Here is a 26,576-nt window from a genome sequence, read left to right as displayed (position 1 = left end):
GAACTTGAGGGCGGTTACAAATTACCCACTCCCCGAGTTTGACTCCGCCCCCTCCCTGACGTGCACTTTTCCACCAATCAACGACTAAGCCTGCGGAGGGGTGAGGGGAAGGGGGCGAAGAGTGGGAGGAGGCAGAGAGAGGAAGGAGGCGTAGGCTGAGGAAGAGGGAGGGGGGTAGGGAAGTCCTGGCGGAGAAGAGGCCCAAGACTCCAAGGGAGACAGCAAGAGGGTGCGCTGGAGCTCCCCCGCTGACCAACGGCTGTTTCGGATCCCTTAAGGAGCGCGTCATACAGAGACGAAGAAAGGAGGAAGAGACTTTTATGTCGGCAGACAGAGAAGCTCTACCCGTCACTGTTGCCTCACATCCGGGGCTTTGGAGGGCTGGCCCCCGCGGCCCCGCCCCCCCCTCGCGCCTTTCATGGCGACTGGAGGCGGAGGCTGGAAGAGCTGGGACTGGAGGAGGCCCCTTTAAATCTTCTTAAAGGGGTGGCCACTGAGTTCGGCAGACTACAACGCCAGCCTTAAAGGGGAAGCCGCCGAACAGGAGCTGACAAATTGAAAACTGCTGTTGGGAGAATTGGAGCGAGTGAGGATTCTTACCTCCTCTTCCTCCCCACTCCAGAAAGTCCTTTAAATTCAGCGTAAAGGGGAAGTGGCCGCTTGTGGAGGACTGGAAACAAACTCTCGAGCCTTTCAAGCGGCGGCCTGCTGTTTTGAGGACCCAGGATTCCTTAAAGGGGTGGCCTCTTTTAGCCGGAGGACTTGAGACACTTTTAAAGGGGAGGTCTGCGTTTCGGGGAGAGCTTTCGGTCCCTTTTAAAGGGGCGGCCCTTCCTCTTCTTTGGGGAGACTAGTCTCGACCCCCTGGCAAGGGGCGGCCACCGCACTAGGCCGGCCGGACACCGTCTGGTCGTCTTAAAGGGGCTAGGGGCTGGACAACTTGAGATTTCGCCTTAAAGGGACGGCCGCCCCGTTTTCGCCGTCTTGGCCCACCGGCCCCACTTGGGGGGTGGGGACCCTCGGGCTTGTCGCCCCGGGGGCGGCGCCGGCTCCCCAGGCCTTGGCCTTGGGGCAAGCTCAGGGCCAGCAGATCCTGCTTTAAAAAGGAAGCCGTGGCCCTCTCGTCCCTGTGCAGCCGCCAACGCCGCGCCTGCGACCCTGGGCCTGCGGACAGGCCGCTTCGGGCCCCGTCGCCTCCGGATGCGGCACTGAGGGCGGTCGCCATGGAGACGGCCGCGGCTCCGGGCCCGGGCTGGGCCGCTGAGGGAGAGCGGCGGCGGCGGCGCTGCTCGCGCCGAGACCGAGACCGGGAGCAGCAGCGGCGCCGCCGAGGTCCTGGCGGCGACGCGCCCCGGGCCCTGTTGGCTGCCCCGCGCGGCTCCTCGTCCTCGTCATCGCCGCCGCCGGCCGCCAGGCCCTGGTCGTCGGCTTCGTCTGGAGAGCGGCCCGGAGGCCCGAGACGGCGGCGGCCCCGTCCCAGGCCTCGGCCGCCGCGACCCCGAGCTCGGAAGCGGCCTGCGGGCTCCGGCAGTCGCGGGGAAGAGGAGGAAGAGGAGGGGGGGTGTGCGGACGACGGCGAGGCCGAGGAAGAGCCGGAGGAGGAGGAGGAAGAGGAGGAGGACTTGATCGATGGCTTCGCCATCGCCAGCTTCGCCAGCCTCGAGGCCTTGCAGGTGGGGCCTGAGGGCCGGGTCCTCGGGGGCTTCCCAGGGGCCGCGGGGAGGGTCCGGTGCCCGGGTGGGTGGAGTTGAGGGGGAAGGTTGGCACCCCGAACCAGAGCAACCGGCTCCTCTGGCCAGGCCTCTGCCCCGCCCTGGGGTGGGAGGCGGTCGGGCCGGTCTCCAGGGACCGGCGGTGGTCCGTGGGGTCCGGAAGCTGGCGGCCGCTGAGCCCGGAGCCGCTGGGGGAGCCTGGTCGCCCCCGGACGGCCGGAGCCTTCCTTTCTCCGTCGACTGGAGCCCCACTTCCTCCTCCGCAGAAGGATGCCTCTCTCCAGCCCCCCGAGCGCCTGGAGCACCGGCTGAAGCACTCGGGGAAGCGGAAGCGGGGCGGCTCCAGCGGGGCCGCCGGGGAGCCAGGGGACAGCTCGGATCGGGAGCCCGGCCGGCCCTCCGGGGATCGCGCCCGAAAATGGCCCAATAAGCGGAGAAGGAAAGAGGTGCGTGTGTCCTCCTGGGCCCTGCGCTTTAAAACTCTGGGCGGAACACCCTTCCCTAGACCCGTTTTCCAGTGACCACGCCACTGCCCCGCACAGCGGTGGCATCTCCCGGACACAGATGAAGGCAGCCACGGGAGCCCTTCTCCCTCCGGGTCCACAAGGCCCTGCCCCAGGCCCGCCTGCTGCTGCGGCACAGCTCGGCCTCAGCACAGGACCCGTTGGGTCATAAATGAATGAGATCTGTCTCTGCCGCCTCGGGGTGGCAGGCTAGTGGGAAGGAAACCACCTGCAGGCAGACACCTATACCGAACCCAGGGGCGCCCAGGGGCGCCGGGGAACCAGGGGAGGAAGCCGCTCCATCTGCCCGGGCCGGGACAGGCTGTGGTTGGGGAAAGCCCCCAGGACATCTTAGTCAGGCCGTGAAGAATAGTCATAAGTTTTGCTCAGAGGAGAAACCAGGCGAAGTTGTTGTGGACAAAAGCACAGATAGGAGAGCCTGGTACGTTTGGACAATGGCCGGAGCGTGGGGAACGGGTGGGCAGGAGCGGCCGAAGCAGCTAAAAGGAAACGGAGAGTACGAGGGGCCCTGAGTGCCTCGCTGGGGAGATCAGACCTGCCCCAAAGGCCTCCCAGGCAGCTCCCTCACCTCTGGACTCTGGTCTTCTCAGGTCTCCTCCCGTCACTCTCTGGAAGCCGGATACATAGTAAGTGCCTCCACCTGTGCCGTCCCGCCCCTGGACTCTCTGAAAGCCCCACTCCGCTTCCCTTCTGTGACTCCTGTCTCTCTCTCCCCAGTGTGATGCGGAAAGCGATCTGGACGAGAGGGTGAGTTGGGCTAGAACGGGTCGGGTGGGCGGTGGTGCGGCCTGTGAAACGAACTGCAGCTTAGCGGGCTGTGTGCAGCAGATAGCCTCCCCTTGAGTGGAAGGATGAGGTAGTTGAGCCAGGATTAGATCTTTGGGGTTGAGAGAGTCAATGGCTTCTTTTCCTTGGTGACTAGAGCCAGGTGACCAGAGAGTAGAAGGCCCCTGCCTTGCGCCATCATTTCTGAAGCCCGCAGAGAGACCCGTGGCTCTCCACCGACATTGAGCGTGGCTCCGGAACAGGCTGGTCCTTCCTCCTGGCCATTGGTCTTTAATAACGAGAGTCTCAGCAGAGACTGTGGCCATGGCATTGAGGCTACTAAACCATTGTGGTCAGTGTAGGGACACGCACTATAAAGGTGTATTTCAGTTTATTAATAAGGCTGATCTGCTTATTTTGAAATAGTGGATCCTAGCAGTTGGGACTCTACCCCTATAACTAACTAAATTTGTACTCCCTGACGTGTCTTGTTTTAATTTTTAAAGTTGGCTGGACAGGGACTGTGATGAACCAGAGCGTTCTCATCCATTTAAAGGGGGCGGCCACTATCTAATACTAGCTCACTGTTGCCATGTGAGCCCAGGGGCCCATTCTCAAGAGAAGCTGCAAGTCTGAATTTTTATGAGGAATCTGGATTTCTAAATACCAGCAATGAGTTTGTAATTTTTGCTAAAACTTATGAACCAGACAGATAAACCAGGTAGGCCTGTTGGCCAGCAGTTAGTGATACCTTTTTGTTTTTATTTCCTTGCTTCTTTGCTTTTTTTAGTGCTGCCGCCATTTAGGCCTCCTGGTCTATCAGATTCTTAGGCTCAGCTGCTCCACCCTTTTTCCTCAGGCATAGGCCCCCTAGGGCAGCGGTCGCCGACAGGTGGTCTGCGGACCACTGGTGGCCCGTGAGGTCCGAAAGGTTGGCGACCACTGCCCTAGAGTATAGTCTCCGGTGGATTTCAGCTGAGGTGAGGGAATAGACTCACCACCACTGCCAGTTCCTAGTAGGCTCAGAAGTTGTTGGCCTTCCTGGGTAAGGGCTTGGCCTGACCAGAACCTGACCGTGTCCCCCCCCCTTCTTCCCCAGGTCTCCGACGATGACCTCGACCCATCCTTTACTGTTTCAACCAGCAAAGGTTGGTTCCCAGGGCTGGGGCTGGAGACATGGGGGACTTAGGGTAAGCGCGGGTCTTAATCGAATGTTCGCTGTCCTGCCCTCGCAGCCTCGGGCCCTCATGGCGCCTTCAATGGGAACTGTGAAGCAAAGCTCTCCATAGTCCCTAAAGTGTCGGGCCTGGAGCGGAGCCAGGAGCAGCCCCCAGGGCCCGATCCGCTGCTAGTGCCTTTTCCCCCGAAGGAACCACCACCTCCACCAGCCCCTCGGCCTCCTGTCTCACCCCCTGCACCCCTGCCGGCCACCCCCAGTCTGCCACCCCCACCCCAGCTGCAGCTTCGGGTCTCGCCCTTTGGCATCCGCACTTCTCCCTATGGCAGCAGCAGCCTGGACCTCAGCACTGGCAGGTGAGTGGGTAGGGGTTTGGTCTGGTCTGGAAAGGCCTGGTCCTTCTGGCAGTAACCCCTGCGTTCTGTGGCTGGGACATGGGAGAGTACCTTGGGGATATGATTTGAAAAAGGATTCTGAGACTGAAAAGTTTGAAAGACACCGGGTGACACAAACTTGAAGAGATGACCACAGAACTCATCAGAACGCGTTACGCATTCACATGCAGGGGAATCCAGTTTGTGCCGTTGCTCAGTCTATGTGCTGGTGAGACCTCTTTGCAAGGCACCTCCGCTGGAAATAGTGTTCTTAGGACATACTTTGGGAAATGCTGTCATGATGATTAAGAGGGCTGGCGTTGGTGTCAGTCGGACCTGAATTCAAATTCTTGCTCTGCCGCTTCCTGGCTGTGTGATGTTCGAGAAGTCACTTAACCTTTCTGAGCCTCAATTTCCCCTTTCTGTAAAATGAAATAATAATAGTACCTTCATCATAAAGCTGTTGTGAGAATTGTGAGTTAATGCAGTGTTTCCCAAAGTGTGTTCACTCGTCATTAGTGATGTGTGAGAGAATTTCAGATGTCATGTGAGCACATTTTTTTCAGTTTGTATGTGCTTTAGAAAAATATGACTAGTATCTCCTTGATTTCACACATTGTGGCTTGGGTGAAGCTAAGTTAAAAAGAAAAACTGAGTTATGTTAAAGAGGTAAAAGGTACAGGTGGTTACATGGGTGCGGCAGCGATTGGGAAGGTGGTAGGAAATGTTGGAGACTTGGATTAGCGTATAAAACAAGTGACGGCACTTGGCCTACAGTAAGTGCTCACTGAAGGGTAAGAGTTATTGATACTATTATTATTCACGCTATCTCTGTTATTGTCATCAATGTTATTTCTTTTCTTATTGAGAAAACTAAGGCTCAGAGAGGGGCAGTGACTTGCTCAAGGTCACCCAGGATGTTCATGGCAAGCTGGACCTAGAACTCCTAGGTCAGGCCAGCAGGGTGCTGCTTCCACTGTCTTAGGAGGGTAGGGACCCAGGTGGCCTGTTGTAATTAAGCGTCAAAGTGAATGATATGTTTTGTGCTGTGGTTGAATCAGAAAAGGGAGGGTCATGTGGCCAAAGACATCAGAGGCAGCTGTGTGGAAGATGAGCCCTAGAGAGGGGAGAGGGGGTTGTCGGTTGTGGGAGGTACCTCAGTCTGAGGATGGGTTCCTTGGCGGGGGTGGACATCCTGGGGGCCGGGTTCTACCACCTTCCATGTTGGAGAACCAGGGTCAAGGTATCGCCCAGGCTTCTGACCCACTCCTGTCAGAGCTGGCACCTCCCAACCCCTCACTCATTTCCCCACTTCTCTCCCCAGCTCTTCACGGCCGCCCCCCAAGGCCCCGGCCCCTCCCGTGGCTCAGCCTCCCCCCTCATCATCCTCTTCGTCCTCTTCCTCCTCATCTGCCTCCTCCTCGTCCGCGCAGCTCACCCACCGGCCCCCGACGCCCTCACTGCCCCTACCTTTGTCCAACCACAGCTTTCCTCCCCCTGGGCTGCGGCCCCCCCCACCACCCCACCACCCCTCCTTGTTCTCCCCTGGCCCCACCCTGCCCCCACCCCCACCCCTGCTGCAGGTGCCAGGGCACCCTGGGGCCTCAGCTGCTAACGCCCTTTCTGGTGAGTTTGGGGTCCTGGCCGGGGGGTGGGGGGCAATGACCCTGGGCTTGGGCCCGGTCAGCTTTGGGGCATTTGGACCTTAGCAGACTGCAGGGCTTGAGGAGGGAGTGGCTCAAGGCCAGAAGGGAAGGCCAGTCACCCGGGCCCAAGGAGGCTGACAGGTGGCGACAGATGTTAAAGCCTTCTCCCCCTCCCCTCCCACAGAGCAGGACCTGATCGGCCAGGACCTGAACTCTCGCTACCCTGAGGTGGTGGGGGCAGGGGGCTCAGCCCGGCCCCTGGCCTTCCAGTTCCACCAGCACAACCACCAGCACCAGCATACCCACCAGCACACCCACCAGCACTTCACCCCTTACCCCCCAGGCCTGCTGCCACCCCACGGCCCCCACATGGTGAGCTCCTCGTTGGGCCGGTGATAAGGCTCAGAGGCTTGGGGGGAGGGTCTGGCTTCAGGGGAAGGCCCGGGTCTCTGGCTAGCAGCTTACTCTTCCCTTCTCTTCCCTAGTTTGAGAAATACCCAGGAAAGATGGAAGGCCTTTTCCGGCATAATGTGAGTGCGTGTGTGTGGTGTGTGGGCGTAGATGCGTTAGTGCGTGTGACCCTAACTGTTGGGGGTCCAGTCTTCAGCTTCAAAAGCAAGAGCCTTAAGCTCCCTGGGGGGCTTTAGGGTGGAGGCCAGAGGACTGATGGGCAGACCAGACGTGGGCTGCACCTCCACTCCCAGTTTGGACCAGCCCCATTCTCTCCACAGCCGTACTCGGCCTTCCCTCCCGCAGTGCCCGGCCTCCCTCCGGGCCTCCCGCCGGCCGTCTCCTTTGGCTCCCTGCAGGGGGCCTTCCAGCCCAAGGTGAGCTCCCAATCTAGACACTTTCACCACCCCCCCCTTAAAACCCAGCACCTCCAGCTCCACATACCTTCTTCCCATTCTCCAAACCATGCCCATCTGCCCTCCCCGTGTGGCCCCGCTTCCCTAAAGCCATCGTTCCTCCCTGTGCCAGTCCCCAGCTTGGTGCCAGACCCCTTTCTGCCTAGTGCCAGCTCTCCTGACTGTTCTCCACTCCCCTTTCCCAGAGCATGAACCCCGAGCTGCCACCACGACTGGGGCCAATGCCAAGCGGGCTTCCCCCAAAGGGGACACAGGTGAGGGGGCCAAGGCAGGTCCTGCTGGAATTGGAAGGTCTGTTGAATAGACAGGGTTGACCTGAGTGTGAATCATTGACTGATCCCTCCTGTTGATACCTGTTGGGGGTGTTCCTGAGAATATGATGTGAGAGAATTTATGTAAATGACAGGATTTCCCAGGCATGAGGAATGGGAATTTCATGAACTTGCCCGAGAAATAAGATTATTAGGGCAGTGGTTTCGATTTTTTTTTTTAAGTTAAAAAACTTTTTCTCCCCCAAATGACATCATACCAGGAAGTTCTGTCTATAAAACAGTGAAAAGATAAGCTGTCCCTTTGTGAAGTGGCACGAGGTGACCAAGCCTTCCCTCCCACTTAGGGCCCAGGGCTCTGGGAACCGTGAAAGAACACAGGATGTGTTTCCTAAAGGACAGACTAGACCAGAGGTTTTCCAGACTCCCTCACAGGAATAAAGGCTTTTCTCTAAAGAAAGCTTCAACAGGCCCGCACATAAAGCTACTAACAGGACAGCTGCTTCTGCTGAGAAATCATTCTGCCTGCCCACTAACCACTCCCAGTCTCCCAAGCAAAGCGTCTTCTTGGAGCCTGGTTCAGGGCCTTGGTGCTGGAGGGGAGAGGCTCAGAGTGGGAGAGGTAGGGAAGGAGTCGCAGCACCAGCAGGAAAGGATTAAGGGTGCCACACAGGGTCTCCAGGAGATGTTTGGGGGCGGATTTGGGGGCTGCGGAGATGAGATGCCAGGTCAGTAAACAGGTCTGAATCGCCACCAATCTGCTTTGCCATCCCCAGATCCCTGACCATTTCCGGCCACCTTTGAGGGTGAGTGTGGTGAAGACCTCAGGCTGCATGTGGCTGGGGCTGGTGTCAGGGTGTTTGGCTGCGGGGTGGGGAGGTCATGCTTGAGAATGAGTGAGAAATCCAAGACATGGAGGCAGCCAGATGTGGGACAGCAGAAAGAGAAAGGACTGTAAGCCAGAGACCTGGGTTCAGATGTAACTGGTCATGGGACGTTGGGCAAGACAGTTCATCTCTCTGAGCCTCAGTTTCCTAGGCTGTGAAATGGACTTAGTCACCCTCATTTGTAGGGATGATAAGAGGAGGTGATGTGTGGCAAGTCTGGGCCCAGGGCCAGGCCTGGAGTGGGTGACGAGTGAACATTCTTTCCTTCCCTTTCCCTTTGGTCATCCTTCTGGGGCGGCAGAAACCAGGGAAGTGGTGTGCCATGCACGTGCGCGTGGCTTACATGATCCTGAGACACCAGGAAAAGATGAAGGTACTGGGGCCGGAGGGCTGGGGAGAGCGGGCCTGCCTGAACTCCGGGGGTCTGCCTTCTGCAGAGCTTGGCAGAATCTTGGCCAGAAACATCCCATCCCATCTCTGGTCGCTGCCTTAGCACTTCCGAATCAGCACTAGGCTCTCTGGCTAACTAGACGGTGGTCAGAGAAGGCACTCCGTCCCCATCTTGGCGCCAGGCAGCCCTCGGAGGGGGTGTAGGGGCAGAAGAGCAAGAGGACAAATCTGGCTCCTCACTGCCCTCTCCCTGTCCCACGCAGGGCGACTCCCACAAGCTTGACTTTCGGAACGACCTCCTGCCCTGCCTTCCGGGGCCCTATGGGGCCCTGCCCACTGGCCAGGAGCTCTCCCACCCGGCTGCCTCCCTCTTCACTGCAACTGGTGAGTCTGGCCAGCCCTCTCGGGGCCTAAGGTTCCCATATATAACCCAAGGCCCACCTTACGCCCACTCAGCCTCATCAGAATCTCCCACCTCTCTGCCCCAGGTGCCGTCCACGCTGCAGCCAACCCCTTCACGGCAGCTCCCGGGGCCCATGGACCCTTTCTGAGCCCCAGCACCCACATTGGTAAGAGCCAAGGGCATGTTGGGCACCTCAGGCCGTATCTGTGACTTCTAGGAATTCTCAAGCTGGGGATGGAAGTTAGACCCGAAAGGCAGCTGAAATGGGGGTAGATCTGGTTCCACTTGCTCTCTGACCTTGGGCAAATTACTCTACCCTCTCTGAGCCTTGATTTCATTGCCTGTAAAATGGGATAGGAAAGGGCATAGTGATTGCTCATCTCTGCCAGCCCAGATAGTCTCTGAAAGAACAGCCAGTGGTAAAGGGTATGTGCCACCTGCGAGAGGAAGGTGGGGGAAGGCTGCACAGCCCCAGGAGAGCAGGGCCGCTGGTTCCTAGCCATCTCGGGCAGGCTGTTGGGGGAGATTTCGCCTGGGTTCGGGTGGACAAGGAAGGAGGATTTGAGCCTGACGGCATAGGGCAAGGTGTTCCTGGAGGAGGAATTGTGAGGTCCCGTAGGGGTAAGGTTAGTTGTTCTGACTGGCGATGGGACATGTGCATGAAAGTAGGGTCAAGCTGGGAAGGGCTCTGCATGTCAGGTGGGAGGAAGCGGCGGAGGTTTTCAGGTAACCGGCTTGCTGTGGAGCTGGTGTGGGTGGCTGGTGTGGGGCGTGCGGGGTAAACGCTTGACCTCTGGAGTCAGAGAGGCCCTGGGTTGACTGTTGGCAAGTCACTTCAGCTCTCGGAGCTTGTTTCATCACCTGTAAGTGGGAATGATCCGAGCTGCCTCATCGGGCTTGTGAGGTTAAACAATACTGTGCATGTCAGAGCTCACTGCCTAGCCTGCCCCGAGGAAGTGCCGAGCACCAGGTTGTTAAGGTTAAGACCGAGCAGCCCAGGGCTTCGGGGCCTGCTTGCTGATCTGCCTCTTCCCTGTCAGTTCTTGGGGGCTTCTCAGAGTGGGCGGCCCAATGCTCTGACCGTCCTTTTCTCCTGCAGATCCCTTTGGGCGTCCCACAAGCTTCGCCTCCTTGGCTGCCCTCTCCAACGGGGCCTTTGGAGGCCTGGGCAGCCCCACATTCAGTGAGTCCTGGGCAGGGTGGGTAGGAGGCTGTGGCAGTGGGTTAATGTGCTCAAGCAGGAGGGGGCGGGGTGCCTGACTGGGGCCTCCCGCTCCTGGCTCCTGTCACTCTCTACTTTGCCCTCTGTCTAGACTCCGGCGCCGTCTTTGCCCAGAAAGAAAGCCCAGGGGCCCCACCAGCCTTCGTCTCCCCGCCAGACCCATGGGGTCGCCTGCACCGCAGTCCTCTGGCCTTTCCTGCCTGGGTCCGGCCCCCTGAGGCCGCCCGGACACCAGGCTCAGACAAGGAGCGGCCTGTGGAGCGGAGGGAGACTTCTATCACCAAGGAGGAGAAAGACAGGTATGCTTTCCGAAAACTGCCTGCGCCCCCCCCCCCCCCCCCCCGCAGCCTGCATCTGACCTCTGACCTCTGGAGTACCTTTATTCTCTCCCCCCACACCTGCCCCCAGGGACCTCCCCTTCTCACGGCCCCAGCCCCGAGTATCTCCTGCTACTCCCAAGGCCCGGGCTGGTGAGGAAGGGGCCAGGCCAGCCAAGGAATCGGTGCGGGTAAAGGAAGAACGGAAAGAGGAGGCCGCCGCCGCCGCTGCCGCCGGGCCTCAGGGCCTTCACCTGCTGTTTGAGAGGCCCCGGCCACCCCCCTTTCTGGGCCCTGGTCCTGCAGAGCGCTGTGCTGGCTTTCTGGAGCCAGCCTGGTTGGCAGGGCCCCCTCGCCTTGCAAGGCCACCCCGCTTCTATGAGGCGGGAGAGGAGCTGACTGGACCAGGGGCGGTGACTGCTGCCCGCCTGTATGGTCTAGAGCCTGCCCATCCCCTGCTGTACAGCCGCTTGGCTCCTCCACCGCCGCCTACTGCGGCCCCAGGAACCCCTCACCTTCTCAGCAAGACCCCACCAGGAGCCCTTTTGGGGGCACCGCCTCCACTTGTGCCCGCCCCCCGGCCTAGTTCCCCACCTAGGGCCCCTGGCCCGGCCCGGGCCGACAGGTGAGGGGAGGGGAGGGGCAGGGGCAAAGCTCCATCCCCCTTTCCTTTCGATAAGATCCTAGAACTGAGGTTTTAAGCCAGGGCTGGAGGGCAGAGGTCGCGACCTCACCAGCCATCTCTGAGGTCATGGAACCTGAGAACAGAGCCCCAACCCCCATGAGATCAAGCATCAGATGAACCTTGGGGTCATTGGGAGGGCAGAGGTCACACACTTCTAGAGAGGGGTGTGATTGTGTGTATGTGTGTGTGTGTGTGTGTGTGTATGTGTATGTGTGTGTGTACACATACATGAGAGTGGGGGTCATTTCAGAGGTCATAGCTCATAGATCTCCTGAGGTGCACCATCGCCCCCTGAGGGCCCCTAGGCCCTTGGCCTGCCTCCCCAAGGGCTCACTAAGCCAGAGGCCAAAGTGCCCCCCTCCCCTTCACCTACCACCCAAGTCCTCATGCCCTCTCAGGGTTGGGGGAGGAGGGGCTAAAGGAAGGGGAGTTCCATGTACATATTTATCTCCCCTTCCACATAGCCCCCCAGACCTTTTGTACATTTTTACAGGGGTGCCCCTCCCAATAACCCCCCTTCCTGGTTAATTAAATCCTCAGACTGGTGCTGTGTTCCTAGCCTCTGGCCTCTCTGTGGGGGGAGGGGAGATGGCAGGGGGAGGAGCTGGGAGGGGACAGGCAGGCCCAGGGTTTATCCCTAGGAATATGGGATCCAGCAGGAAGTGGACCAACAGGGGAAGGAACCTGGTACCTAGGCTGGAAAGAAGTGCAAATGCTTCCTGCTTGGCTGACAGCCCAGGTTCCCCCCCTTGTTCCTGTGACCTCTGTGTGCCCCAGCCCCAAAAGGCTCAACCTTTAAGCTTCAGAGTCTACTTCTTTCTTAGTGGCTCAGTCCCCCCACTCCATTTCCAAGTGCCCCCAGGACTCCTGGGCCCTGCTCTCTAGAGCCCTGTGCCCAGAGCCCTGCCCCAGGCTACGGAGGGCCAGAGAAGGTCACCATGTACCACACACCAAAGAAGGGGGTCAGCTTGGGGTGGGCCACACAGGCAGCTTCCTTAGCAGCCTCTGGGCAGCAGCCTCAGCCTTCCCAAAGCAGCAGGTGCCCCCAGGCTGGGGCCCAGCCTAGAAGGCGGGGGGCCAGTTTAACAAAAACATAATGTTGACTTTTTTCCCAGGTGGGGCTTATTCTGTAACATGACTTGCGGATATTTATATAAAAATGAGTGTTACAATGAGGCCCCTTGGCTCCTCTTTCGGTGTGTGTCACCTGGGGTTGGGGATTGGGCTGGATCCTGGAGTCAGGGTGGGGGGTGGTTGTGAAGATAATACTGTCTGTGTCCTGACAAAGGTTTTCCCCTCCCTCCCATCTGGGAGAGTTCTACTTCTGGATGGACGGATGGATTAGGGTGTTGGGCACTGGAGTTTTTCACTTTGTTTTTACAACCCAGGAATACATGTTAAATAAGATTCAAACACTACGAAAGAGACAAAACCATTTCCTATACATCTGCGAACCCACACAAGCCCCACACGTCCAGCAGTAACCACTGTCAACCATTTGGTATATGTTCTTTAGGCACCTTTACTATGAGTTTCCCTGCACATATATGTGCATACATGGTTATGTCAGAAAATACCTATGTTTTTAAAAATTTTTAGACGTGATCATTATTAATTCAAACCCAGAAATACATAGTACCAAGGGAGAGTGCCTCATAGTCCCACCCCTCAGAGATGCCGCTGTTGATAGTTGGGTATATTCCTCCAGTTCTCTCTAATATATGCTTAAAATGGAATCCTGTCAAAGGTACTATTTTGTAACTACCTGTTTACTCTTAACATTATTCTTTGATGTAATCATTAAAAACAAGTGACTAAGCTGAGAGGCTGGCTCCCATTCAAGCCACCCAGAATAGGCTTGCTCCAGGTGAACCCATCTCCGTAGAAAAGATGCTTCTATCTAATATCTCTGATCCACTACACATACCCTAGACTTTTAGGGTAGACTCAAGCCTAGATTGTTGCAACAGAAATCAGAAACAGGTGACCAGGAGAAACTTGGCCTTCAGACAAGGTTTCACATGGCAACCCTTTTTTTCCGTTTCTGAAAAAGCTTGCCTGCTTCCCCTATGACTGTCCCTTGTGGGGCACGATCTCTCCAGATGGCCACTGTCCCATCCACTCCATTGTCACTATTCAGGGTACTACCCTGGTGCCTATACGCACTCAGTGAAACATCTGCCTGTGTGTACCCACCCTCTCCTAGGTCTCTCCCATGAACCTCAGATATCCCTTAGACCTGGAACTGTGCTCCCCACTTCCATCTCTGAAAATGTTACCAGCTCCCAAGTCGGAAACCTCCCTGTTAACTCACCCGATTCACTGAACTGCCCTTAATTATTTCAACCATTGTTCACTTCATCAAACCAGGACCTGAACTAGTGGCTGGGGATACAGAGGCAAACAAAATAAAATTCCAGCTTTCCTGGAGCCTAAAAGCTACTATGAGAAGAGCAACAAAGACATACTGTGAGAAGAAAGAGGGAGAGGGAGAAGGAAAAAAATCCGAAGGGCTGCCGCCTTAGGGCCTGTCCTTGCAGCCACTATGTTCCACTGGTTCGTCTCCACGCGTTCTGATCCTAATGCAGGCAGAAGTCAAAGAAAAGTCTGGAAATGACTTCCATCCTGGGGGAAGCAAAACCAAACCCAAATCATTCACCATCGAGAGGCTGCTATTTGGAAGTGCGTTTCTTTCAATGAGCTCAGCAAAGTAGCTATGTACCCTTAAGCAATGTGCTTATTTCTGTGCCGTGGTTTATTTGTAAAATGGGTTTTTAAAAAGCAGCTTTATTGAGATCATTCATTCATAGGCCATACAATTCACCCAATCTTTTCTGACTGGCTTCTTTCACTTAGCTTTGTTTCAGGGTTCATCCATGTTGTAGCTTGTATCAGTACTTAATTTTTTCTGTTTATTTGTTTTGCTTTATTTTTGTTTGTTAATTCTCACCTGAGGATATTTTTCCATTGGTTTTTAGAGAGAGTGGGAGGGAGGGAAGGTGAGAGAGAGAAACATTGATGTGAGAGACACATAGGTTGCCTCCGGCAGTCTCCCTGACCGGGGCTGGGGATTGAACCTACAACTCAGGTACATGCCCTTGATCAGGAATCGAGCCCACAACCCTTCGTGTGAGGGCCAATGCTCTAACCACTTAGCAGCACCGGCTTGGGTGGTACTTAATTTCTTTTTATTGCTAAATATTCCATTGTATGGACAAGACCACATTGTGTTTATCCATTCTTCAGTTGATGGACACTGGGTTGTTTCAACTATTAAGAATAATGCTACTGTGACTATAAGTGTTTGTACGAATGCATGTTCTTAATTCTCTTAGGTATGTACCTTGGGATGGAATTGCTGGGTCATATGTTTAACATTTTAAGGAGCTGCCAAACTAATTTCCAAAGTGGCTGCATTCCCTCCAAAATGTATGAAGATGGAGTTTTAATGGTTTCTCCTAGTATTGCTGTATGAATTCACTAAGTTTATAAGCACAAAGTTCTTAGTACAGTGGCTTGCACAGACTAAGTGTTCATGGAATTATTGCTGTCATTACTGATGATGCCTTCCTCATCAGAAAGTCGAAGAAGCAGATCTTAAGAGCTCCATTAGGGAGAATGCTTACTTATAAGCAGTTTGGGGAGTATGCATCTTTCAAAACTGGCTCTGAGGTGGGCAGCATCTGTCTATGGGCATAGAAGAAGAAAGGAGGAGCCTGAGCCAGTGAAAAACAGAGGTTTAGAGCCTTTCCTTTACACCAGACAGGCCAGAGTGAGTTTGGCCTTCACTAACCAGCTCTGTGACTTTGGTCTAGTCACAGCCTGTTTCCATGGTGGACAAACAGGGAACATGGCAATCCCAGCCCACAGGGTCATTGTGATGGTCACACGGGATAATGCATGAAAAGGGTGCTTAGCACAGAATTTAGTACCCGGTGGAAATTCACTAAATTAGAGAGTTGTTACTGATTGTAGTTGGAAAGATTAGAAATAATCCCCCTATTCCAAAATAGGCAAATTGAAATTCAGAGACGTCAAGTGACTTACAGAGTCAGGAGAAGAAAGGAGACAATTGGGGAGGAAGTTAAAAATAAGCTTTATTATTTAGGACAGTTTTAGATTTCCAGAAAAATTACAAGGATATTATAAGAGTTCCTGTATGCCTCACACCCAGTTTTTTTCTATCAACATCTTGCATATGTTACAGTTAGTATTGATGCATTGTCATTAATTTAAGTCCATACTTTATCTTGATTTCCTTAGTTTTTACCTAATGTCCTTTGTCTGTTCCAGGACCTGCAAGGACACCGCATTACATTTAGTCATCATGTCTCTTTAAGCTCCTTTTAACTGAGCTTTCCAGACGTCCTTTGCTTTTTATTATCTTGCCAGTTTTGAGTACTGGTCAAATATTTTTATTTAATGTATTGGGGGTGACATTGGTTCACAAAACCATACAGATTTCAAGTGTACAACTCAGTAAAACATCTGCACATGGCATTGTGTGCCCATCACCCCAAGCAAAGTCTCTTTCTGTTGCCTGGTCAAATATTTTCTAAAATGTCCTTTACTTAGGATTTGTATGTTTTTTCTTAGGATTAGACAAGTTATGGGTTTGGGGAGGAAGCAAAGGTAAAGTGCCATTTTCATTACATCATTTCAAGGGTATGTACCTTCAGGACGATTTATCACTGTTGATGTTGACCTCAATCACCTGGCTGAGGCAGTGCTTGTTAGATTCTACTGCAAAATTACTCTTTCCCCCTTCTTTCCATATTCTGTTCTTTGGAAGGCAGCCACTATGCACAGCCTATACTACAGGAGTTGGGAAATTATGCTCCACCTCCTTGAGAGCAGAGTATCTGCATAAATTATTTGGAATTCTTCTGCATGACAAATCTGTCTCTTCTCTGTTTGTTTATTTATTCAGTCACTTATTTAAATTATGACTCTTCATGGATATTTATTTTATACTTTAGGTTAAACTCCAGTACTACTTTATTACTCCAGTTTTCAGGTAGTTCCTGTGTCCCTTTGACATACCCCCATCATTATGGGGTGGGTTTTTTTGTTTATTTGGTTTTTTTAGCAGAGACTAACTTTTTACTGCTTATCCTTTTACTAGAGGCCCGGTGCATGAAATTTGTGCATGGGTGTGGTCCCTAGGCCTGGCTGGCAATTGAAGCGTAAGCATCTGGTGTGGAAGGGCAGGTCCCAGCTGACCTCTGGGCCCTGGGCAGCACCTGGGCCCCTGGGCCCCCGCTCTGCCCCCTCTGCCTGAGTCATCGGGCCCCCGCCTGGCTCTCTCAGCCCCTGGGAGCTGGGCAGTGGCCCGGCCCCCAACCGCCGCTGCTGGTCGCCATCTGCTGGGCAGTCAGCGGGGTGATCAGGCCCCGCTCACACCTGCCCTGGCCTGGCACTGCCCGCTCACCTGCTCCACCATCTCGCTGCAGTCCTGCTCTCATCAGGGCCTATCCAGGCCAGCAGCACCTCCACTGCCGCCCGCTGCCAGCACTGCATCACCCACCCCTGCCATGTTCCACACTGCCCCCTGGTGGTCAGCGCACATCATAGTGAATGGTTGAACTCCAGGTCGAACGGTCAAGGGGACAATTTGCATATTAGGCTTTTATTATATAGGATATCTCTGGGTTTTTCTCTTATGTGCTATTGTTAAAAGTTAAAAACAGCAGCTAGCCCTAACCGGTTTGGCTCAGTGGATAGAGCGTCGGCCTGCGGACTCAAGGGTCCCAGGTTCGATTCCGGTCAAGGGCATGTACCGTGGTTGTGGGCACATCCCCAGTGGGAGGTGTGCAGGAGGCAGCTGATCAGTGTTTCTCTCTCATCGATGTTTCTAACTCTCTATCCCTCTCCCTTCCTCTCTGTAAAAAATCAATAATATATATATATTTTTTTTAAAAACAGCAGCTAATGTAATTAACAGTAAAAGTTCCTAGTTGTCTGGTTGGTGTGGCTCAGTGGTTGAGTGTTGGCCTATGAACCAGGAGGTCACAGTTCGATTCCCGGTCAGGGCACATGCCCAGGCTGTGGACACAATCCCCAGTGTGGGGTGCGTAGGAGGCAACTGATGAATGTTGCTCTGATTCTCTGTCATCACTGACGTTTCTGTCTCTCCCTCTCCTTCCTCTCTGAAATCGATGAAAATATTGTTTTTAAAAAGTGCCTAGCTTGTAAAGAAAGGTAAAGTCGCCTTCTTTTCCCTGATTACTCCTCCCCTGCTGCATTCCCCCTTCCCAGAGACACCATATTGATTTCTTGTTTGTTTCTTCAGAGCAATTCCTCTTTCCTTCTTTTAAACAAATGTTTACATATGGTGCACACTATTCTGTGTATTGCTTTTTCATGTAACTATTTCTTGTGGGTAATAGCATTTTATTTTTTAAAGATATTTTTATTGATTTCAGAGAGGAAGGGAGGCGGGAGAGAGATAGAAATATCAATGATGAGAGAGAATCATTGATTGGCTGCCTCCTGCTTGCCTCGTACTGGGGATGGAGCCTGCAGTGAATACCCACATATTTGTATACTTGAGCAAATAAATCTGCAGAATACACTTATACACATGGAAATGCTGAGCCAAAGAGCATACTTTTAAAATTCAGGTGCTGCTAGCCCTTGCAGTGTGGCTCAGTTAGTTCGATTTCAGATCCAGGCATATGCCAGGGTTTTGGGCTCCATCTCCGGTCGGGGGCATGCAGGAGGCAGCTGTTGATGTTGCACTCTCACATCAATGTTTCTGTCTTCTCCCTTCCTCTCTCTCTAATAAATCAATAAACGATTCTTTAAAAAAAAATAAAATTTAGATGCTGCTAAATTGTCTTCGGCAAACCTTTCACCATTTTCACTCTCACCAACATTGTAGGAGAGGACCTATTTCTCCACATGCTTGCTAACGCGGAGAAGTGACAAGTTTTTTGATGTCTGCCAATGCGATGGGTGAAAGATGGTTACTCATAGAAGTTTTAATTTGCACTTCTTTTATTATTATGAGTGATGCTGAACATCTTGCCTGATTTTCAAACCATTTGTGTTTTCATTTTCTGTGAATTGTCTATTCAGATCCTTTGTCCATTCGCCCTTCCCCCAGTCTTTGGATTTTTTATAACTTTTGTTTATAACTTTTGCCAATGAAAGTTATTTATTCATTTATTCCATCCACAAATATTATTGATCACCTACTCTGTACCAGACTGTTTTAACAACATGTCAGTGAACAGAAAGGACAATGGCATTTTTCTCTAGAGATTAAAATTCAGACAGAAAGTGAAGAAATAAATATACATTGATTGAAGAAAATAAGGTATGGGCTAGATACAGGGGTGGGCAAACTTTTTGACTCGAGGGCCACAATGGGTTCTTAAACTGAACCGGAGGGCCGGAACAAAAGCATGGATGGAGTGTTTGTGTGAACTAATATAAATTCAAAGTAAACATCATTACATAAAAGGGTACGGTCTTTTTTTTTTTTTTTTTTTAGTTTTATTCATTTCAAACGGGCCGGATCCGGCCCGTGGGCCGTAGTTTGCCCACAGCTGGAAGTTCCAGGATGCTGTTTTTTTGTTTTTGTTTTTTTAAAATATATTTTATTGATTTTTCACAGAGAGGAAGGGAGAGGGATAGAGAGTTGGAAACATTGATGAGAGAGAAACATTGATCAGCTGCCTCCTGCACACCTCCTACTGGGGATGTGCCTGCAACCAATGTACAAGCCCTTAGTCGGAATCAAACCTGGGACCTTTCAGTCCACAGGCCGACACTCTATCCACTGAGCCAAACCAGTTAGGGCCAGGGTGCTGTTTTATACAGGGGCATTAAAGGAGGCTTCTCTGATGGATGAAAGGGAGCAGAGATGGGAATGAGATGAGGAAAGGAACCATACAGTTACCTGGAAAAGGAATGCCGTAGGCAGAGGGAGAGCAGTGTGCAGTCCTTGAGGTGGGAATTCACTGGGTGAGCTGGAGGACCAGCCAGGGGGACCATGTGGCTGGCGCAGGGTGAGAGGGAGAGGGATGGGAGATGAGGTCGAAGAGGTGATCAGGGACCAGATCAGACAGGGCCTTGCAGGCCTTTGAAAGCTCTTTGGTTTCTACTGTGAGTGAGATGCTGGCCATTGCAGACTTTATTTATTTTGGCTGTACTTTTAAAAAAATTTTGGAGAGTTTTGGAGCAGAGGAATGACATTCCTTGATTTAGTTTTTTTAAGGACCACACAACAGCATGATCTGTGAAATGAGACATTACAGCACACATGTTGTTGGGGCATTTCCCACCTTTAGCATGTTCTAATTGGAACCTTTAGGGGCTTGGCCTGATGGAAGCAAATCTAAATGTGTGAAAATCCAGATGGATCTAATTTTCTCTAATGGACAGTCATTGCCATGGGCATGTGCTCAGTGTAGCATGAGTAATGTGGTGACTCCAAGCCTCGAGGTCCAGGGCTTTTGATTGTGGGTGATGAATGAGTCTCCCTTTTCTCCTTTTGGAAAGAATCATCTCCCCAAAGCTTACCCACCACATCCCTGGAAATGCCACCTGTTGCCAAAGTCATACAAGCCCATAAAGTGTGTGTTCAAGAATGTCCCCAGGCCCTGGCCGGTTTGCTCAGTGGGTAGAGCGTTGGCCTGCAGACTGAAGGGTCCTGGGTTCGATTTTGGTCGGGGGCACACGCCCAGGTTGTGGGCTCAATCCCCAGTGGGGGGCATGCAAGAGACAGCCGATCCGTGATTCTCTCTTATCATTGATGTTTCTATCTCTCTCTCCCTCTTCCTTCCTCTCTGAAATCAATAAAATATATTTAAAGAAAAAGAATGTTCCCAGAATTAGATAGTGTAATAGTTGTACAATACACTTGAAAACCCTGAGTTATATTCTTTAAGAGTGTGAATTTATGGAACATTAATCATAAGTCAATAATAATAGTAACAATAATAATGAATGTCTCCAGAAACCCTGTTTGTCAAACCAGGGGAAACCTAAATGCTTATCCACAGGGAGCTATTAAATAAACTTGGTACAGTCATCGATGCATAAACACCACGGAGCGGTCCGCCTGCATTTGCAGATGTGGAGCAGAAAAAGCTCTGTGATGCAGTGTTCAGTTAAAAGTTAAGGTGAGAACTGTGTGTGCATAGTGTGCTGCCATTTGTATTGGAGGAGCATATATACATGCACATAGAACATGTCTAGAGAGATATCTGAAATTTTCTTAACAGGAACTTCTAGGGAGTGGACAAACTTTAAAAAAACAAATATTTATATGTATAATTTTTATTAAAGCATAGTTTTAAATTATCATAACAAAAATTTAAAATGCCAAAATAAAAAAACTGGGGGGAGGAATGCTTTAGGCAGAAGCAGCAGCAGTGCTGGGTGAGCTGGAGGACCGGCCAGGACAGGAGGTCAGCGTGGCCATTGCTGGCTGTTGAGTGGGGAATAGACTGTGAAGAGTGCTTGGGGAGCACTTTCTAAATGCCAGGCGTTTTGTTAGGCTCGGGGTGGCTGGGGGACAGTGGTAGAGAAGGCTGACCCAAAGCTCTAAGTTCCTCCCAACTCCTCCTAGAGGTGGGGGGCCCTGCCCTGAGTCTTGGAGGGAGCCCTCTCTGCCCTGTCACCCTCTCCCAGCGTACTGCCAGGACGGTCACATCCAGAGCAGGCAGTGAACCTGGGGCAAATGACTTCACTTTTCTCAACCTTACTTTCCTCATCTGCAAATGAGCATAAAAACAAGACTTCCCTCAATGGAATTATTGTGAGAATTATTGGTTCTAAAAACGGTTAGAATTATTACTAATATTAGTTTGCCTTCAGCACTACTAATGAAAACATAATACTCAGTTATGCAGCGAGACAGGAGAAACTGGTAGGACTATCCCCTGTCATGCACAAGTAAACCCAGGCACAAACATAGCAGGGCTCATCCAAACTTAGCGAAAAATTCAAGATGGGCAGCGTTCAGGGTCAGACAAATAGGGGTTTGAACCCCTGCTCTGCCAGCTGACTGCTTTGCGATTTTAGGCTGTTACCTACGGGAGCCTGCGAGTCCATCACACCTACTAAGCAGGGACAGGCCTTGGACTTCACTGGACTTTGGGGATTAAAAGTGGCTGCAAAAGAAAAAGGCCTCCGCAGTGCTCGGAGCATGGTAGATGCCCGGGAAATGGCGCCTATTAGGGTAATTGTACTGAAGATAACATTTATAGAGCGAGGTGTCAGACCCGTTGTTCGGCACCGAGAGCAGATGAACAAGAATCAGGTCTTCTGGCCTCCTGGCCACTTCACCCCCTCCCCAGTGCCAGCTTCTGCCCTGCTGAGGTAGAGGAGAGGCGGCCCTCCGTGATGCAAATGAATGTTGACTTTCATTAACAAAACAATGAGCCGTTTAGGACTCTGAAAGGAGAAAAATCAGCTAACAAGTGTTTGTTGATGTACTCACACCCCACTCTGCTTACCAATAAACATTTCCTATAGCCCGCTGGGACAACCCCAGTTTGGAATCCAGTCGAGGTCTCTAAAATGCTGTGTGAACTAGGGCCTCACAGTGTCTCCAGCTAAAGTGGGAATAATTGTCAGGTAAAGATGCTAACTAACCTCTTAGGGTTGGTGGTGGCTTTGATGAAATGTATATGAAGAGCTTGGCTCCATTAGAAACAAAGCAATTTTTTCTTATCTGAGGCTATCGGTTTACTTTAGCGCAAACCTCTCCTCTCCTACTTCAAGGGAAGCGATTGTGACTCCCTAGGAGGTCCTGACCCCAACCGGGGGTATCACAGAGCTACTGCCAGCCTCCTGGGGAATACATGAGGCACAAGGCCTGAGGCCATTGTACTGGGTGCAGAACAGGTTACTTAAGAGGGCAGTAGAGAGAGAGTTTGAAAAAAACAACAGAAAAACAAAACAAAACTGGCCCTGGCCCAGTAGCTCAGTTGGTTAGAGTGTCGTCCCAATATGCTGATATGCCAATGTTGTGGGTTCGATCCCTGGCCAGGGCACATACAAGAATCAAGCAATGAATGCATAAGTAAATAAGTGGACAAATTGATGTTTCTCGCTTTCTCAAGATCAATAAAATTTTTAAGAACAATCTTAAAAAACAACTATTTTTCATATACACTGTGTGTGTAGCCACCAAAGTATTGTTTCTGAGCTAGAGAACAGGAACAACTCAAGTGTCCAAAATAGGGGTTTGACAGTCACACAGTGGAATACAAGGGCCTTTAAAAATATGAGGTAGATCCCAATGTTCAGATCTTCAAAATTTATTATTAATACGTAAGTGGAGATATCTTGTGTGCATGGATATCGGAAGACGCAGTATTGTAAAGATAACAATTCTCTCCATATTGATCTGTAAGAGTTAATGCAATGCTAATAAAACTTACCAATGGGCCCTGACCAGTTTGGCTCAGTGGATAGAGCGTCGGCCTGCGGACTGGAGGGTCCCAGGTTCGATTCCGGTCAAGGGGCATGTACCTTGGTTGCGGGCACATCCCCAGTGGGAGGTGTGCAGGAGGCAGCTGATCGATGTTTCTCTCTCATCAATGTTTCTGGCTCTCTATTCCTCTCCTTTCCTCTCTGTAAAGAATCAATAATATATATATAAAAGAACACTAGAACTATATATAAAAAAAACTTACCAATGGGATTTTTCATGAAATTCAACAAGCCAACTAAAAAGTAACTAGGGAGAACTAAAGGACTAAGAACAGGAAGAGCGAAGACCTGCTCTACCAGAACTCTTAAACTAGAGCAACAAAAATAAAGTGGTGTTGGTAGAAAGAGAAATTCACCAAAATCAACTCATAAATATATGGAACTTTTAAAAATATATATTTTTATTGATTTCATAGAGATAGAAAGCCCCCCACTGGGGATCGAGCCTGCAATCCGGGCATGTGCCCTGGCAGGGAATTGAACCGTGACCTTTTGGTTCATGGGTCAGCGCTCAACCACTGAGCCACACCGGCCGAGCATTGATAAATGACAGGTGGCATGGCAAATAGCCAAGTGGGGATTATTCAATCAATGGAGCTGGGGGGAAAATGATCATCCATATGGGGAAAAAATGAAATCAGATCATTGCTTCACATTATACACACAAATCAACTTTAGATATATAAGGACTTAATTATCAAAAACAAAACTTTAAAACTTTTAGGAGAAAATATAAGGGTATTTCTTCCTGAACTCGGGGTAATAAAGAATCTCTTGCCCTAGCTGGTTTGGCTCAGTGGATAGAGTGTCGGCCTGCAGACTGAAGGGTCCCAGGTTCAATTCTGGTCAAGGGCACATGCCCGGGTTGCAGGCTTAATCCCCAGTAGGGGGCATACAGGAGGCAGCCAATCAATTATTCTTTCTCATCATTGATGTTTCTGTCTCTCTCTTCCTTTCCCTTCCTCTCTGAAATCAATAAAAATATATTTTAAAAAGGAATCTTTTAACACAAAAGGTTAATTATAAAAGAAAATACTAATAAATGAAACTATATTGAAATTAAATTGTAAGCTACAAATTTGAAGATATGTGCAAACACCTGTAACCATTTAAGGATATATATTGCGATCATCTAAAGACCTACAAATCAACAAAGGACAATAAACCAGTAAAAAATGGGCAGAAGACTTGAACATGCATTTCAAAGAAGAGGAAACGTGGCCAAAAAGCTCATGAAGAAATACTCAGCGTCATTAGTAATCAACGAAATACAAATCAAGATCACAATACGATTCCAGTTTATACAAAGCCTAATGCAAAAATTAAGAAGTAGAATAACGCCAAGTGTTGAGAAGAACAAATGTCTTCTACACACTGCTGGTGGAAAAGAATATATCCATACGGCCACTCTGTTTTTATTATTTTATTTTATTGTCAATCCTCACCCGAGGATATTTTTCTATTGATTTTTAGGGACAGACGGAGAGAAACATCGATGTGAGAGAAACACATCGACTGGTTGCCTCCTGCATGCGCCCCAACCAGGGCCCGGGCCGGGGAGGAGCCTGCAACCAATCGAACCTGAGACCCTTTGATCCTCAGGCTGATGCTCTATCCACTGAGCCAAACCGGTTAGGGCCATACAGCATTTTGGAAAATAATATATCATTTTCCTGTAAAGTTTTACTGATGTTAAAATCCAACAGTTCGGCTGTTGGGCAGATACCAGGAGCAAATATTTTTTAATATTTATTAATTTTAGAGGGAGAAGGAGGGGAGAGAGAAACACCGATTTGGCGTTCCACTTATGTATGCATTCATTGGTTGCTTCTTGTATGTGTCCTGACTTGGGATCAAACCTGCAACCTTGGCGTATGGGGATGATGCTCTAACCAACTGAGCTGCCAGTCGGGGCTTCGGGAGCAAGTCTCGCACAAAGGCTCTGGGAGACACGGACATGAGTATTCTTAACAGCAGCCAACAAATGGCAAAACTAAAACAACCAAAACAACCAAAAAAGCGAGAGGGGAAAACACACAAAACAAAACAGAAAGAACCCGGAATGCCCTTCAACCGGAGACTGGATAGGTACCCTGAGGTACCTTGACAAAATGAAATATTGCACAAGGGTGAAACGTGAATGAACCACAGTCATACTTAACAGAATGGGTGGATTTGGTTAATACAATATCAAGTGTAAAAAAGGAAGCAAGAACCCAAGGACTACCTGCAGCATAATACCCCTTTTCTCAAATTCAGAAAGCACTGAAACTAGACAATAGGTTGCTTAATCGTCTTATAGAGACTAAGATCGCAAAACTAAAGGCAAGAAAATAACAAACACAAAGTTGAAGATAGTGTTTCCTGGTTTGGGGAGGGAGGAAACAGCTTGAATGGATAGAAGATGTGAATTATTGTCAACAGTATTGTAATATTAATAAGTAAGTATGTAGCTCTAACCGGTTTGGCTCAGTGGATAGAGCATCGGCCTGCGGACTCAAGGGTCCCGGGTTCGATTCCGGTCAAGGGCATGTGCCTTGGTTGCAGGCACATCCCCAGTGGGGAGTGTGCAGGAGGCAGCTGATCGATGATTCTCTCTCATGGATGTTTCTAACTCTCTATCCCTATCCCTTCCTCTCTGTAAAAAATCAATAAAATATATTTTAAAAAAAATAAGTAAGTATGTAAATAAATAAAAGCATAAAAGAACAAGTAAATAAATAAAAGGGGGCCATGAACAGAGAATAGCAATATGTCACAGATTAAGGATTTTAATTAATCCAGTTCTTTGTACTGAAGGTCCTATCTGAAAAAAAAGAAGAGAGAGCACATGCCATATGCTACTGTTGGTGTAAAAAACAGTAGTGGAGGCCTCCTGGCAGTGTTGCTCAGTGGTTAGAGCATCGACCCATACACCAGTGGTTCTCACCCTTCCTAATGCCGCGTCCCTTTAATACAGTTCCTCATGTTGTGGTGACCCCCAATTTCAATGTTACAAACTGAACATAATTAAAGCATAGTGATTAATCACAAAAACAATATGTAATTATAGATGTGTTTTCCGATGGTCTTAGGCGACCCTTGTGAAAGGGTTGTTTGACCCCCAAAGGGGTCGTGACCCACAGGTTGAGAACCGCTGCCATACACTGAAAGGAAGGTGGCGGGTTTGATTCCAGTCAGGGCACATATTCAGGTTGTGGGTCCAATCCCCAGGCGGGGCTTGGGGAGCAATCAATTGATGTCTCTCTCTCTATGCCTCTCTCTTTCTCTCTCTCTCTCAAATCAATAAAAACAACATATCATCGGGTGAGGATTAAACAAAACAAAGGGGAAACATTAGTGGAGGAAATGCCCTTTATCCACACATACAAGATTCTCTGTATATAAACAGCTTTTCACTGGGGGCTGGATAGGGTGGGACATCATGAACAGGGAGACACTGTTTTTCCTGTATACCTTTGTGCACTGTTTGGAATTTTTATCTTATTTGGTTTGACCTCACGCATAGATAGAATATCTTTTCAATATGAGTTTGTGTCAAGATAAAATAAAACTTTAATTCAGTACAGTTGATTTTTGCAGCAGATATTTTAAGAACTTGCTAATTAGTGATATTGACGAAGGAGTGGCAGACAGGCCTCTTCAGACCTTGTAGATGGCACTAAAATGGCTGCAGCCCCTTTGGAGGGCAATTTTTAGTAGCATCTTCTATGAAATCTTAACTGCACACCTTCTTTGACCCAACAATTCTCTTCCACTTCCAGAATTTACCGCATAGATTTACTTGCACAAATGGTGTTCATCACAGCATGGTACGAAGTTAGCTACGCATCATGGCAGAGCCACACAATTGACTACTCGGCAGCTATTTAAAAGTAAGACACAAAT

At 50.6% G+C, this 26,576-nt stretch overlaps 1 protein-coding gene across 3 annotated transcripts; it reads left to right on the top strand.

The window, feature by feature from the left end:
- The first annotated feature begins 105 nt into the window (after window positions 1-105).
- FBRS (fibrosin) lies at window positions 106-26,576 on the top strand. Of its 3 annotated transcripts, none has more exons than XM_059692254.1 (18): window positions 106-1,673; window positions 1,979-2,158; window positions 2,827-2,862; window positions 2,954-2,983; window positions 4,101-4,149; window positions 4,237-4,534; window positions 5,877-6,178; window positions 6,383-6,570; window positions 6,684-6,728; window positions 6,930-7,025; window positions 7,250-7,318; window positions 8,110-8,139; window positions 8,522-8,593; window positions 8,874-8,994; window positions 9,099-9,179; window positions 10,113-10,196; window positions 10,327-10,534; window positions 26,453-26,576. In XM_059692254.1, the coding sequence occupies exons 1-18, from the start codon at window positions 1,224-1,226 to the stop codon at window positions 26,559-26,561; spliced, it is 2,448 nt and encodes an 815-aa protein (XP_059548237.1). In that variant the 5' UTR covers window positions 106-1,223; the 3' UTR covers window positions 26,562-26,576. The 3 variants fall into 3 exon arrangements, with proteins under 3 accessions (XP_059548237.1, XP_059548236.1, XP_059548235.1); XM_059692253.1 differs by lacking the exon at window positions 26,453-26,576 and adding an exon at window positions 12,353-12,512; XM_059692252.1 differs by lacking the exon at window positions 26,453-26,576 and adding an exon at window positions 10,644-12,413 and having other exon boundaries at window positions 109-1,673.

This window comes from Myotis daubentonii, chromosome 4, assembly GCF_963259705.1.
Source record: "Myotis daubentonii chromosome 4, mMyoDau2.1, whole genome shotgun sequence".
NCBI classification, from domain to species: domain Eukaryota; kingdom Metazoa; phylum Chordata; class Mammalia; order Chiroptera; family Vespertilionidae; genus Myotis; species Myotis daubentonii.
This window is presented reverse-complemented; position numbering and strand designations above follow the sequence as displayed.